This window comes from Excalfactoria chinensis, chromosome 1, assembly GCF_039878825.1.
Source record: "Excalfactoria chinensis isolate bCotChi1 chromosome 1, bCotChi1.hap2, whole genome shotgun sequence".
NCBI classification, from domain to species: Eukaryota; Metazoa; Chordata; class Aves; order Galliformes; family Phasianidae; genus Excalfactoria; species Excalfactoria chinensis.
The window spans coordinates 126,058,956-126,073,340 of NC_092825.1; the positions used below are offsets into that span (position 1 = coordinate 126,058,956).

General features: G+C 45.7%; 1 protein-coding gene across 8 annotated transcripts in view; it reads left to right on the forward strand.

Annotated features, from left to right (window-relative positions):
* Window positions 1-461: 461 nt before the first annotated feature.
* Window positions 462-14,385, forward strand: part of NPAS2 (neuronal PAS domain protein 2) — a 96,529-nt gene continuing 82,605 nt past the window's right edge. For 4 of the 8 annotated variants that reach the window (XM_072355945.1, XM_072355964.1, XM_072356001.1 and 1 more), the window contains exon 1: window positions 823-896. In XM_072355945.1, the coding sequence (XP_072212046.1) occupies window positions 850-896 (47 nt within the window). In that variant the 5' untranslated portion in view covers window positions 823-849. Of the gene's footprint in view, window positions 712-822; window positions 897-2,213; window positions 2,344-14,385 lie in introns of those variants that run through there. The other 4 variants (XM_072355935.1, XM_072355992.1, XM_072355983.1 and 1 more) reach the window with 4 other exon arrangements.

Genomic DNA, 14,385 nt, shown 5'->3' on the forward strand with positions numbered 1-14,385 from the left:
GGCGGGCGGGCGGGCGGCGGAGGAAGCCGGCGCGGGCGATCGGCCGCCTCCAGCCTCCGGGCCCGCGGCCGCCCATGGGCGCAGGGCGCCGGGCGCGGCCCCCCAGCGCCGGCGGCTGAGAGCGGGGGACGGCGGCCGGGGGATGGAGGTGGCCGGGGGGGGACCCCCCGCCTCGCCCGCCGGGCTCCAACTTCGCCGTCAACTCCCGGCCCCGCGGCCCCCGCGGCCGCTCCGCTTCTCCCGGCCGCGCGTCTAACTTAATGCACCAGCGGCAGCCCGAGCCAGCGGCCCCCCCGGTCCCCGGCCTCCCAGCCCCCCCGCGGCAGCCCGGGCTCTCGGCGGCCTCCCGCTGCCGGCGGAGCCCCTGGCCCCGGAGCGCCCGGCTCCCGCGGCGCCCGGGGCGGCGGCGGCAGCGCGGCATGCGGCGGCCCCGCGCACCATGAGACACGGCACCGGCCCCGGCACCGGGAGCGAGGCGGGCGGCGTCCCCGGCTCCTCGGCGGCGACCAAGAGTTTGCCGGCTCCCGAGCCCGGCCTCCTGCGCGCCTGGAGCAGCGGCGGCCGCTGCCGCAGCGGCACCGGCAGGCAGCGGAGAAGCGGCGGCATCCAGCCCGGCGGCACCGGCACCCAGGTGGCCACCGCGGACAGCAGCAGCGGCGGCGGCGGCGGCTGGGGCTTCCCCGCCGAGCTCCCGCAGCATCGGCAGCCCAGGTAACACGCGGCCCCGCGGCCCCCTCGGGATACCCGCCCGCTCCCTTCCCCGGAACCCACCGGCACCGCGCCGCGGTGGGGAGGGGGGGTGGGAGGTGGGATCGGGGCATCTCCCGCCGTCTCCGGGACTCCCGCGCGATGCGGGGTCATCTTCTCACCGCTGGTGCGGGGGAGGAAAAGTTGCGGTAAGGTCGTGGGGATCTCTGCTTGAGGCCCGGTGGGACGTCTGCACGGGAGCAGGCGTTGCGGTGCGCGCTGTAGCCGCGCACCCAGCCCCGGTTCGCTTCCCTGCAGCGTGCGCGATGGGGGAATGTTGAACGCAGCGTTAAGCAGCAGCACAGCGCTTCTTTCACGGGGAGCTGTGCGCTGAGGCTCTCCTGCACGGTCACCGTACAGTTTGTCAATTAGGGAGCACGCTCATCCATAAACTTTACTCGGCGCTCCGAAGCTGTCGGCAGGGCGGCAGCTTACTTTCTACTCAAGTGACTCAGAAATAATGAGCGGCTCCGAGCACCGCGGCCGGCAGAGGAACTTTAATCTTTTCGCGGCTCTGAGTCTCCAGAAGGGCTGCGGGACTCGTGGCTGCGGGGCTGCCCAGCCTGACTTAGTGCGTGGAGGAGGTTGGAGATGGATGGGCTTTGAGGTCCCTTCCAACCCAAGCCGTTCTATGATGCTATGATCTAACCAGGCTCTCAGTGCCCGCTCAACAAGTGGCAGCACCTTGAAGCGGGAAGCCATCTCCCTTCCACCTCTGAGTGAGTGTTGGTTTGTGTCCCTCCGCGGCGTTAGACTGTGTGCTGACGCTGAGTTAGCAGTGCTCACACCTCGTAGACGTGGCCCCGCTGCCCTGCTGAGCCCTGCTCTAACCCGTGTAGCCAGCAGGGATGCTTAAAATTGCCTTCCTTCACTCATAAAGGTGCTGCCCTGCCTGTATGAAGTGCTGAACCCATAGGTGATACTTTGCAGAATTGCAGCTGTCCCATTTTCTAGCCCAGCACTCGAAGGTATTGTTATTTTATCATAGGCAGAGATGTTGTCTACAGTTAAAATTACCCTGTGCTTTCTAATACAATGCTCTGCTTTCAGGTGCTTATGTATTTGCTAGGCTTAAAAGTAGGCTGACATTTTCCGGGTTGAGTATTTGCCGAAGACAGAATCTCTTTAGGAAGTTTCAGATAAAATGGTTCAGCTATTTCTGAGAGCGTGGTGAGAGGAAATTGCATTCTTTGACCGCGTATCTGACAAAGATGGTTTAGGTACATCCCATCCTGCCTTAGGAGACCTTGATCTTTGTTTCTCCATGAATCCGCTTTTTTTTTTTGGCTCTGTTGAAAAACACTTTCATCGAAACAGTTGAATTCTTGTGGCTTTGTGTTTTGGAGCAGGAAAAAGATACTTGGCTCGGGATCAACCTTGTGACGGGGGTATGCGTCACGTTGAGCCTATGAAAATCTTCCAGACTTTGGAAGTGGTGGGCATTTGGGGGTTTGCCCATGGCACTGCTGGAGATGCTCTCATTGTTATGACACGCTGAGCTCGTCTTCCTGGGAAGGATGGGAGCGCTCCTGCTTGCGGCTGGAGGGCCGAATGGGCTTCCCTGCACAGGTCTTCTTCCCAGATGTTGCTGCTGTGGTGAGCACTAAAAGGAGGGGATGTGGGGATGTGGCTGCAGTGGCTGGATGTTCCTGCTGGCATGGAGACGGGGTGGGGAAGGAAAGGGACGCTGCTTCATTCGCATGCATGGGGAAAGAGTGTGGGACTAGGGGGGAGAAGCAGCACTGGTGATGGAGGTGTGGGGGAAGCGAAAGGAAGGGACCTTGGAATCAAGTGAGAGGGCTTGGTGGAGTCGGTACATGACAAAGTTTGTCAACAAGGTGTAGAGGAAGGGCTGGAAATGGAAACAGACAGGGAAAACACAGACCCAGAGAAGGAATGGTGAACAAAAACACACAGTGAGAGTCTTGTGGTGGACAGGGACAAGAGATCTTGGCCTGCAAAAACCAGTGGTTTCCAGACTTTCAATGACTGGATTGTGTTATTACCACTTCTTTGTCCTTCTCATCTTCCCTCTCACACAGCCTTCTGTTCTCTTCAGCCCCTGCTTCTACTTCTTTCCTCCATGTGAACTGCTCTGCCATCCAGTGATGGTCTGAGTTTTGGGTGGTGCTATGTGTAGCTGGCAGTTGGACTTGATGCTACTTATGGGTCCCTTCCAACTCGGGATGCTGTGTGATTCTATCAGTCTCTGGTCTCCTTGCTCTGAGGAGCAACTCTTGTTGCTCATTGTGCACCACATCCCTCTAGTCATGAGCTTTGCCGCAGACGAGATGGCAGCTGCGTTTGTCCCCATTAAGTTTCACACTACACCTTTGTGCTGTGGACCTCCAGGATTCATCTCATCCTGCAGTAAGCTGATGTGGGTTTTCCACAGGAAGAATTTATAGCTCAGTATATTAAGAATAAATCAACACAGCAATGTCCCGTGGAAACAAAACAGTATGTCATCATGGAGCTGATGCTGCATCATAACACATTTGCCTCAAAGTAGGAAAATGAAGATCAGCGGCTGATTGTTCCAGTTTGTAGCTTGGCATTCTTTAAGGACAGGACATTTTGCACAGCCATAAGTTTAGAGCAAACAAATGACGTCTCTGTACAATTGGTAAACGGTAAATGTAAAACAACTGAGAATGGCATTCAAATGTGTATTTTATGTGTACTTTACTGCTTTTCTTTCTTCCTAAGCTGGACATTAGGATTTAAGTAACTTTCATTTGTGTTTAACAATGTTTTGCTTTCAGGCTCTTAGGACAGATGCACTCACATTGCAAATTTTGCAGGGAGATCATTATCTGTATGAAAACCAGGCATTTTCTGGGATTTGGCTTAGCTTTCTGTTGATCCTTGGTCTTATTACAGCTTCTTTTTGAGAAACCAGGCTGAGGCCGTGCAAATATTTGTATTTTAGCTAACTTAATTCAGGCTGGAAGTTTAACAGAAATCAGCATCAGCTGAGACTGCCATTTTTTGTTCTGAGACTGATTACTAAAATTTGCAAAGGAAATGCCTTGTAGTAGCGTTAAAGCGGACTGTAGAGATGGTGGTGGATTTATTTATGTAGTGGCATTATGAGAGACCCTTTGTTGGGACCTGCTGCTATGTGCCACGCAGGATGTATATATATTGATGTATCACCAGCTGATTTCAGAGATGTAACAGTTGTAGGGCAGGAAGGACAATGTGATGTGATGTGATCCTGTAGGCTTGTGCTGAAGCATCTGAGAAACTGCAGGCATGGTTTACTCCTTGCATTTTTCATATCATGCTCAGGGATCTTGGTAGATTGGGCTGAGGGGTTTGGGGACATACCTTTCTTTTACCAATACATGTAAATTTTGTCTATCTTTAGGGGACTGAGGGATATGAGCTGTTTTTTATACTTCATTTCTTGTGTCTCTTCCCCTAAAGGCAAACCATGATGCATGCGTCACTCCAACCCAAATGTCGTGTTTAATAACACTTTGGAACAGAAAGACTCTTCTGTTCCTTTATTCAAGAACCAAGGCAGAGATCAGTGTTCCTCGCATACTGCCTGCCTTTAATTTGGCACCAGTCTGAAAATTCACCTGTGGCTTCAGGAGAATAAACTTCTCCCAGCATATAGGCCACTGGTGAGCTTGGACATTTGTTAGCATCCATTAGCACTGCCACACATTTTGCTGTCTGCTCTCAGTGTCTTCCTGTTGTCCCTTGTCCTGTCCCTCATCTATAAGCTCTGTGAGGCAATGCCATTGTTTTCTACAGCAGGTGCACACCCTGCTCCATGCTGAGAGCTCTGACTGTGTAAATAGTGGGTACTGGGAGGTGAGCTCACCTTCTTCTGCTTGGGCACACGTCTGTGTAAAACAGGTGGTCTTTTGCTAGCTCAGTTGTGACAGAAAGGCTTTAGCACTATTCTTAAGGATCCATGCATAAGATAAAATAGTACCTAAAGAGATCCTACAAGAAAGCTGGAAAGAAACTTTTTACCAGGGCATGTAAGCAATAGGATAAAAAGTAATGGCTTTAAACTAAGAGGGTAGATTTAGTTGGGCTAGTAGGAATAAATTCTTCACTCAGAGGTTGGTGAAGTGCTGGCACAGCTGCCCAGAGAAGCTGTGGGTGCCCCATCTCTGGAGGTGCTGAAGGCCAGGTTGGATGGGGCCCTGGGCAGCCTCAGCTGGTGGGTGCCCAACCACGGCAGGGGATGGAACTGAATGGGTTTTGAAGTCCCTTTCCAGCCCCAGCCAATCTGTGATTCTGCGATTCTGTCATATGGGGGAAAAAAAAGTCTGAAGGATGTTTATGTGGGCTTGAGATCAAAATGGGAATTTGGAAGTTCAGGTATGAAACTTCTTAGTTATTTCAAAACATGGAACAAGAGCCAGCATGACAAAGCATCATTTACCTGGACACCTAAACCATCCTTTCTCTTTGAGTATCCTCATGCCAAGTGAATTCATATGTAATATGTCATACTGACAGTTAATGAAAGAAAGTCTATGTTACCCAGAAGAAAATCATAGAAATCCATTGCCAAGAGTCAATGTGAAGATGCAGAAAGTTAGATAAAATCTTCCATAAAAAACACAGAAAACTTTCCAAGCAACATACGAAGGTGAGTGTAGAAAACTAAACAAAACAATGGAAATAATAAAAAAGAGAATCATTAATTCACTGCAGCAACTATAGGTGTACCCATATCTTTGTGATTATATGTGTTGATTCTTCCATTCCAAAAGGATATGGTGGGAGCGAGGAGATAAGGAGATTCAGAGGTTAGTGATCAGAGGATCATTGCGGCTTCTGCATGTGTAGTGACAAGGCTAATAAAGCAATGATTGTCAGGAAAGGAAACAGAAATCTGTAAAATCCTGCAGTGCACGGAGGAGGCAAGCTGGGAGTGACTGCTGTCAGAGACAGCCAGGAGGGCACCGGGTGAAGCAGGCAGTCGTGGGGCTTGAGACAAAGGGAGGTGGCTCCTCGAGCAGTGTGGTTGAATGCCGAGCTCCTCACCACAGGATGTGGATGCTGAGAGGTTACATCAGCTAATGAGGTGACTGGATGAGTTCATGGAAGAGAAATCCATCACCGGCTATTAAATACAAAACCACTGCCTCTCGCTTAGGAAGCTTTGATCTGCAAATTCTTGGAAGCCTGGTGAATATCCTGAGGAAATACTTCATTTGATTTGCCGTATTCTTCTATGCACTCCTTGATATCATGGATGGCCATGGCTGGGCCAGGTGGTCCCCCAGCTGTGCCTGCTCTGCTACAAGAGGTGTGTTGGGGACCCCAGCACAAGCAACTCGTGGTGGCTTGCACCCTCCTGCCCTGTGATGGTGTATTTGAGTGGAAAGAGCTGGTTTGTGGAAACTGGTTGATATGCTCCAGATCAGAGCCAGGGTGTGAGCTAAAGCTTATGCAGGGCTGGAAAAGCAGGGTACAGGGCTCAAGCTCGCTCCCTGGTGTCCTATTATTTAGCTATGCAGTCATGCCAAGGATGGCAGTCTTATCTCCTTAGGTTCAAGTGGGTTCAGAGAGCAATTACATTCACAGAAGCAATTCCACTAAGAGACACTGAACACTGAGCTACAATGCCGGGCTGAAGGAGTCTCTGCTCTGTTGGATTTCCACATGCCTCACATAGTCTTCACATAGTCCTCCCCAGCCTTAGCTGCTGCCCAGGATCAGAGAGAGAGTTTGGGGCACAGCGGCCTTGTTTCCTGACCTGAGAGTGCTGTCATTGGTTTTATTTGTCTATTAGAGAGTAAGCTTTGAAATTCCAGCCAAAGAATGGGAGAATCTTTCCTCACCTGACCACAGCATTCAGGCACTGGTTAAAGAAACAGTGTTGTGTTGGCCGCTAGTTGCTGGACCAGAATTTTCTTAATCGTCTGAAAGGCAGATTTTAAAGCCCTGGGTAATGAACACCACAGCCATTCCAACCCAAAACCTCTGTACTGCCTAGGCAGCGGTCAAAGTATTTACACGTAGCTTGTGCTGGTGCTACCCACTAGTTTCTTAGATGAGAACTAGCTGTATGAAAATGACAGAAACAACCTGAAATTTGGCAATGTGCATGTTGTTGTGGTCATTTCTTAAAATTCCCCTATGCTAGCTGCTAAGAAACTCAAAGGCAGCGTGTAACTGAACTGTATGAGTGCCTGTATGTATTTAAGGAATTCCTTATGTAACCAAATGGCAGGCCCTTACGCTGAACGGGAGAGTGGTGTTGCATAAGCAGCTGGGGAGCAAGCAGGAGCTCCAAGAGCACTCCTGGATTCTGCAGATCATGCTGGATCCCATTTAACGTTATTTAATAAGCCATATTAACTTCTCTTCCCAAGAGCTATCTCGGAGCAACGACACTGATTTCATTTCCCAGATAAGCTTCACTTTTTAGAAAGAGCATCAAACTTTTCAGTCGGTTGAGCAGCTTAATGTCCTGGTAGCCTTGAATTTTCTATAGTCAGCACTCAATCGAGTTGAAAATAAAAACACATTAAAGTGAAAACCTTGAACAGGAAAATACTTGTTTTTCATTCTTGTTTCTAATTCGGTAACCGTTCCTAAAGCCCATCACTATGATTTCCTCTGTCTTGGGAAAAACAAATTATTATTCAAGCAGCTTTTATTTTCTTTAAAAATAGACAATACTGTTCAATTGTAGGGAAGAAAAACCAGAACGAGAAAATCAACTTTAACAAGCATACAGATGGCAGTGAATTTCTTTAACATAATTTTACTCCCGCAAACAATAATAATTGAGTTTTATTTATTTTTTTTTTTTTTACCTTTTTTGTCACTGATGGATGATTCAACCCGAGCTTTTTTATCTTGACTCACCCTTAGGTGTGTCAAGTCATTAAGCTGGAGGGCTCTTTTAACAGGGAAGCTCCCACCTGTAATCTCTCAATCAACAGGTGAATGTGAGTGCCGTATGTGAGAACTGCCAGTTGTCTGATCAGCGGAATGAATTCTACTATGAGTACATCTTGGACTTGTTGGTTTGAGTGGGATGACTGTCATTAATACGTCATGGAGAATTGACGCAGTATTTCTCATATCACGGATAAGATTGATATTCTTGCAGTGCTCTGTAGATAATAAATATTAGTGTGTGATCAGGTGGAGGCGGGGTATTTTTCTGCTATTTGTAATTCTTATTTTAAAAAAAAAGTGCCTTGTTTTTATTGGTAATTCCACAGATTTTACTTGTGGTATTTTGCCTGTTCCTGGTTTTGACATCTAAAACAGTAAAAGGTTTTAAATTGGAGGCTTTGCATTTGACATACCCACAGTCCAATTACACTCTTCTGGTGAGAGCTCCTTTAATTCGTGATTTATAAAGGTATACGATTTCTTCACGGACCATTAAGACCACTACTTAGCCAAAATCTTCATCTTGCTCATCAGATGAACATCTGGCTTTTAAACGTCGCTCTATCTTTGGTTACCAAGGTCAGAAGAGTATTTTGTTCACCGATTTAGTTTTCACTGTATCAGTGCAACATCTGTGGAATACACTTTCTCGGTCTTTCTGCCTGAGAACAGCCTAATCAGAGAATACTTCTGTGAAACACATGGGTGCATTTCCAACAATTTCAGCAAGAGCAATGCGGATACAAAATAAATAGGTCACTCATATTCACTGCTGTATTTGTATTATTTTTTTAATAAGAAGGACCGAAGAATCTTGTTTGCTTTCAGAGCTGTCACTGAAGTAAATGGAAACTTTCCTGGAATGATTCTGGACCTTTAATTCAGTTGTTTGCAAGGTGACACGAGTCCATTTTTTCATCTTTTCTCTTTCTTACAGCATGAAGGGCTTTATTGTAAGCTGATGCACACTGATGTATCCCAGCTGGTTGTAGCAATTACATTTAAACTGCCTGGCCTCTAATATCCATATTTCTTCAAAAATGCACAGTCTTTTTCAACAATAAAATATCTCGCTGTATCTTGCTGTTATTCAAGTATAGAAATAAAGCTGCATTTGGTGCCTATCCTACTGTCCTCATTAAGGCAAAACTCCCACTGAAATCAAGAGGAGTTTGGCTTGACAAAGAATTACTGGCTTCAGTTTCTAATAGGACTAAACTTTGTCCCTTTTTTTGTTTGTTTGTTTTTAACTTTATTTTATCTGTTTCTTCTCCTTCTTTTACATCATTTTAATCTTTAGCTTTCTCCACGAGAACCTTGTTTTTTTATATTCGTTTCAGACAACACCTTCTGCTTCTCCCCTTTCCCTCTCTTCCTTTCTTCTTCCCTCTTTCACTTCTCCTGTTATCCCCACCTTCATTGACTCCAGTCATGTTAAGAATTGCTATAGATCATGCATGTATCAAGTAATTTCACTGTCTCTTTTAGATTACTTCTACGTATAGGTGCCTATATCCACGTACTTGCCTTAGGGTGATGCACAGGTTTATAAGATTGGCGATTTAGACAGAGATTTATTTGCACAAAATCCATCTCAGTAATCTTCCCTTGTATTCTGGCAAGATCTTAAAAGTTCCTCTGAAGCATTCATGCAGGGCTGTAGCAGTAAATTGGGTTTTGAAATGACAAAAATATTTGGCACAGTATTGCAGTCAGAAGAAAATACTTCAGGATTTTAAAGTCTGTGTAAAAAGGGTTTTGTTGATGGCAATAAAACTGGAAATCTCAAAATAGATAGATTTTGTTTATAATTGTACTGTGCAACGATATGAGCTTAGACCACAAACATAATGCCTTTGTGCATCACTTCTCTTGTCGACAAAGTAGGGCAGCCTAATAGAGAAGTCTAGGCTCTGATCAGCAATGGGTGCATTCACAACCATGTGTTTGAGGGAGTCACCGAGCAGGGGAGTGTACTGTGCGAAATACACCATTGCAAATGGAAGTGGTGCAGCCACCGATCCTGGAGGTGTCCAAGAGACACATAGATGTGGCATAGAGGGACATGGTTAGTGGGCATGGTGGGGCTGGGCTGACAGTTGGACTGGATGATCTCAGAGGTCATTTCCAGCCCTAGTGACTCTGTGATTGGCTGAAAGAGGAGTCATGGTGAAGCCTCTTCTGGATGTCGATCCACCTTGGTGCCTGAGCCTCGTGAGACATTTCCTTGTGCACCACAGAGTGTTGCTTCCAGCTGCTCTTGTGCCTTCCCTGTATGCCTATTCCTGCTAGTGCCTTTGCAGTGCCATTCTCTCTCTTCTACCTACTAATTACTTTTGGTTTGAAGACAGAAAACCTTTTGAAAGTGCTAAGCATTGTTATCTTATTGCAAGCTGAACTGATACTCCAACTCTTTTCCAAAAGTTCCCATTCAGGCTTGTGAAGTAAATAATGACTGTGTGCCTTCTTAATGGATAGTGTAGAATTTCAAAGTAATGCCACCAGCTCACAGTTCCTTAGCATCTGCATCCCTCCAGACATTCCCTTTAAATGTAAAAGGCATAATGCCAAAGTTGCTTATTCTTCCTCGAATAAGCAAACACATTTTTCTCTTTTAGTAAAGGTTACAAATATTGTTTCATGGTGTCCAATTTTCTGTTGCTCTGGAAAACCTAAAATGTATTGAAAACTACAGGCAAAATGCACAGTGTAATGCCAGTTAAAAAGGCATTACTGCCTCTTTAATGCAATTTCTATTTCTTTTGCTCAGAACTGTCTTTTTCCAAAGAATGATTTAAACTATATCTGAACAATAGATTTATTGTTGTTGACCAAATATGAAATGTGGTAGTCTTCTCAATTTCTTTTCAAGATAGGCTATTTTTCAGAGTACCTGGGGATATGAGTACCTGGGGATATAAGTTCAGAGTTTAACTTTGGAATTCACATTTTGTTTGTCTGGTCTATAATGTATGTATTTGCAACGTCATCACTGGCATGAGACTTGCCATATTTCTCTGCAGTTTTTTTCCCTCTGTGAAACTACTACAGGGTCATCATGCTGGTTAATGAAAGAAGGAGGATATTTTTTTTGCAAGTCATACGTGTTTAAATATTCTTCTATGCAATTTCTTTTTTCCCTTTTCATGAGAAAGTTTAAAGAGGAATCTAGAATAATTCTGTCTTGGTAACACAGGTTAAGTACATTCAAAATCGAGATATCCGGTGGTGGAAGGTAATGAGACGTTTCAAAACTGGTACTGTGTAATTGAGAGGGGATTCCATGTATGAGATGTGAGCACAAAAATCGGGTATAGCTCTTCACAATGCCGCTCGTTTTGCAGCTGAATTCCTCAGCACTGTTCTTAGAGTGTGTAATCAGTTACGCTTGTGTTGATTTAATCAATTATTCTCGTGCACAAACAAACAAACACAAAAATCTGGCTAATTTCAGGCTCTCTTTGAAACACCAGACCTAGAGATTTAACTTACAAAGAAAGAAATACTATTTTCAAGCCTCTAGAGTGATTTTTAAAAATGGCAAAGATATATTTGGGAAGTACCATACTTCTTGGTACTGGCAGCTGTGTATCCTTATGCAGAAGTGGATTTGGCTGAAAGACCAATTCATAAATATTGTATCCAAGGACTGCAGCAAGCTTTCATATTTTCAAGATATAATGTAAAATGTGAAACATTTCTTCTTCACCCTCAGAAGTCTCAGCTTAAACAACTTAGTCTCCCAAGTATGATGAGTAATGGCCAACTAGCCAAAGTATCCACAGCTTCTTCAATCACACGAACTGGAGATGATTCTGCTTCCTCCCCAGTGAGCCAGAACACGTACAAGAAAAAGGTCAGCTTGCTGCGCTCAGTCTGAAATCCCTCCTGTACACTGGCAATCTGCAAAGCAGCTCAGAAAGGAAGAGATGTCGATAAATAACTTGACTCCTGCACTCGGTGGCTTTCCATCTCTCAGTCTGTGAGCTTCCAAGCAAGCATCACAGACATCTCCTCACTGTGTTGCGGGCTGCTTGGAAAGATGTGTGGGAGATGGGGAATCTCTCATGGCTCTCTTAGGAAAGTTTGTTTTTCACCTTGTTTCTAGATCTCCCCTTTCCGGTTTGGGAAAGCAAGGGGTGTAAGGGGGTGGTAAGCATTATCATTGATCTGATAGCTCCTCTCCTTTTGGGCTACTCTCTGGAAAAAAAACAATTTCCCCCTTGGGAGGGTAGCATTTATCATGGCAGAGGCTCTGTGTACGGGAGAGCTGGGGAAGATGCTGAGCATGCCTGATGGGCACTTGGCATTTTAGCACAGATTCAACAAAGCAACTTTATTCAGGTAAATGCTTAGGTACGTGCTTTTCATTACCCATTTGTTCAGAATTTTATCTAAGTCTTCTCCTGAATATGGAAAGATTTAAGTGCATATTTAAAGGCTGACTAGTTCCCCACTCTGACTCACGCGTATGCTGCAACAGGGATGGGTTGGGTGGAAAGGGAGCAGTCATCACAGTAGCATGGGAGCTGAGAAGCATGTATTTTTTCAAAGATTATAGGGAATCCAAGGTAGGAAGGAACTCCATTCTGGCCAACCCTTTTTTCTGCTTTTTTTAATCTGGAGTTAATAACTTGCTGGATGTTTTCCTCTAGTTCTGTTTCCCAGTTAGTCTCCAGGTTCCTTTTGGAGAGTTCTGTTTCAGGTGAAGCTCCTCTTGCTCTGCCAGAAGATGAGCCTGTTCTACTCTTGAATTTGAATACTCATTTATGTTATTTCCCTTTTCCAGGAGCTGTAGGCAAGACTAGGAAGCTGATCTTGATGAAATTTAACCTGTTCTGTGTGTGGATAGGCTAATTTTCAGCTGTTGTGTTTTCCTAAACTGGTTCGTGGTGCAGACATACAAATGGCGGTGGTGGGTTCAAGGAAGGGAAGCAGGACTTCCTTTGGAGCTGTTGTGGGTTTAAGTTATCTTACAGAATTCCACAAATATTTTTTTCATGAGTGTCCTGGAGGACAAGATAAATGGGGCCGTGTTTTTTCCTGCGGGAAGCTGGTGAGTGGAGAGATGAAGATGAGAAAATGATGACCAGCAGGAGAGGGAATACAGAGAGTGAATGAGGAGCAGAGGAGCAAAGGAGACCAGGAGCTTTTGGCAGTAGAGAGAAACAAGAGCAGAGGGATGGAGAAAGAGCCCCCATTATGAGATGTGGCAAAGTGAAGGTTCTGTGGCCAACTGAAGGAAAAGCGTTGGAAAGAGGGCAGATGTGGACCTGAACCTGGGAGGAGGAAGATCAGGGTGGAAACTTGCATGCAACATAGTGGGGAGAAAGAGGTTGGAGAAGAAGCCAAGGAGATCTTTGGGCTGAGCAAAGACTGGAAGTAGTATTGGAAATCAAGGAGTAATGTACAGAGTTGCTTGGGAAGTTTCTGAGTCTTGGAAAGCCAGAAATAGGGATGAGCAGATGATTGTCCTCAAATGTGAGGCTGGACTGAGTGGGGAGTCTGAGGTGTGGAAAGAGCTGGAGATCAGAGGGACAGACAGGGGCTGCATGCTCACTTGGGCACCTGAAATGGAAACCCAGTGCTGGCAAGCTAAGCACTTCTCTGCTGCTAGCAAATGCTCACAAAGCTCATAGGAAGAGCTCCTCGTCCCTGCCTCTTGCTGCTTCCCTTTATCACTACCTGCATCAGTGCCCTGTGACCATGGCAGCTGCCAGAGCTTGTTAGCTGAGGTGACTGGAAGTCTCATGGTATTTTGGAAATGTCACAACAGTGCCCAGTAAGGAGGATTTTCACGAGCAAAGTCACGTGCTCGCAGAAGCTGCATTAAATGCTAACCACTATGGATGCAAAGTCAAGTGCTCAGAAATTAGGAAATAGTATAATTAAGCCTGCCTGTGTGATTTTAATTTATTCACTTCCTGCATATTCATTATGATTCTGTACTTAATGATTTAATGATTGCACTACGCTCGCTTTTTTGTTGTTGTTGTTTCTTGTTACCAGTCATTTTAAGTCATATTAATTTGCTGGCATTTCCCAATCTGAGTCACTGCACAACTGCTGGCTTAAGCTGGGGGACGGGTCAAGCATGAGACTGTGCCACCAAAGCTGACTTATCCTGGCCTAAACCAATTCTGAAGTGCCAACACTGATCTCCATGTAACAGGGTGGCAACTTCAATTTTATTAAGTGTTGGCGTTGTAGTTGGTTTTTAACTGGAGATATCCTTGTTGCAAAGGCCACACACACCTGCAAAGCAAGATAGTGAAACGTTTCTCAAGAATGTACCACCTCTGCTTTTTAAATGTTTTGGCTAAAATCAGGAATAATTGTAATTCAAGGAAGATACCAGATTGGAAAATTTCAGTTCAAGTGGTTTGGTTATGGGAAAGTTCTATGTGGCTGAAAGAAGTTCTCCTAGCTGGAGGAATCCTGCAAGGCTTCCAGGCAAGCACTATGCCCAGGTCACTCCCTAGAAAAGGCAGGAGGAGAGGGAGATCTGACAAGCCTAGCCACAAATAAAATTCACATTTGCTGCAGCCAGATACATGAGCCTTAATAAAACACTCAAGACTTCAAATTTTCATCTTGATCATTTTGTAGATTCATTTACTGAGCTAATCTTTTCTTAGAGGAGCTCTTCCATTTTCTCTTGAAATTATTGCTTCTTTATTTTGGGAGTGAGAGGAAAAAAATGGAGATTAAGAACATGGTTTGTTTTTAGTTCCAAAATCTACTGTCTTC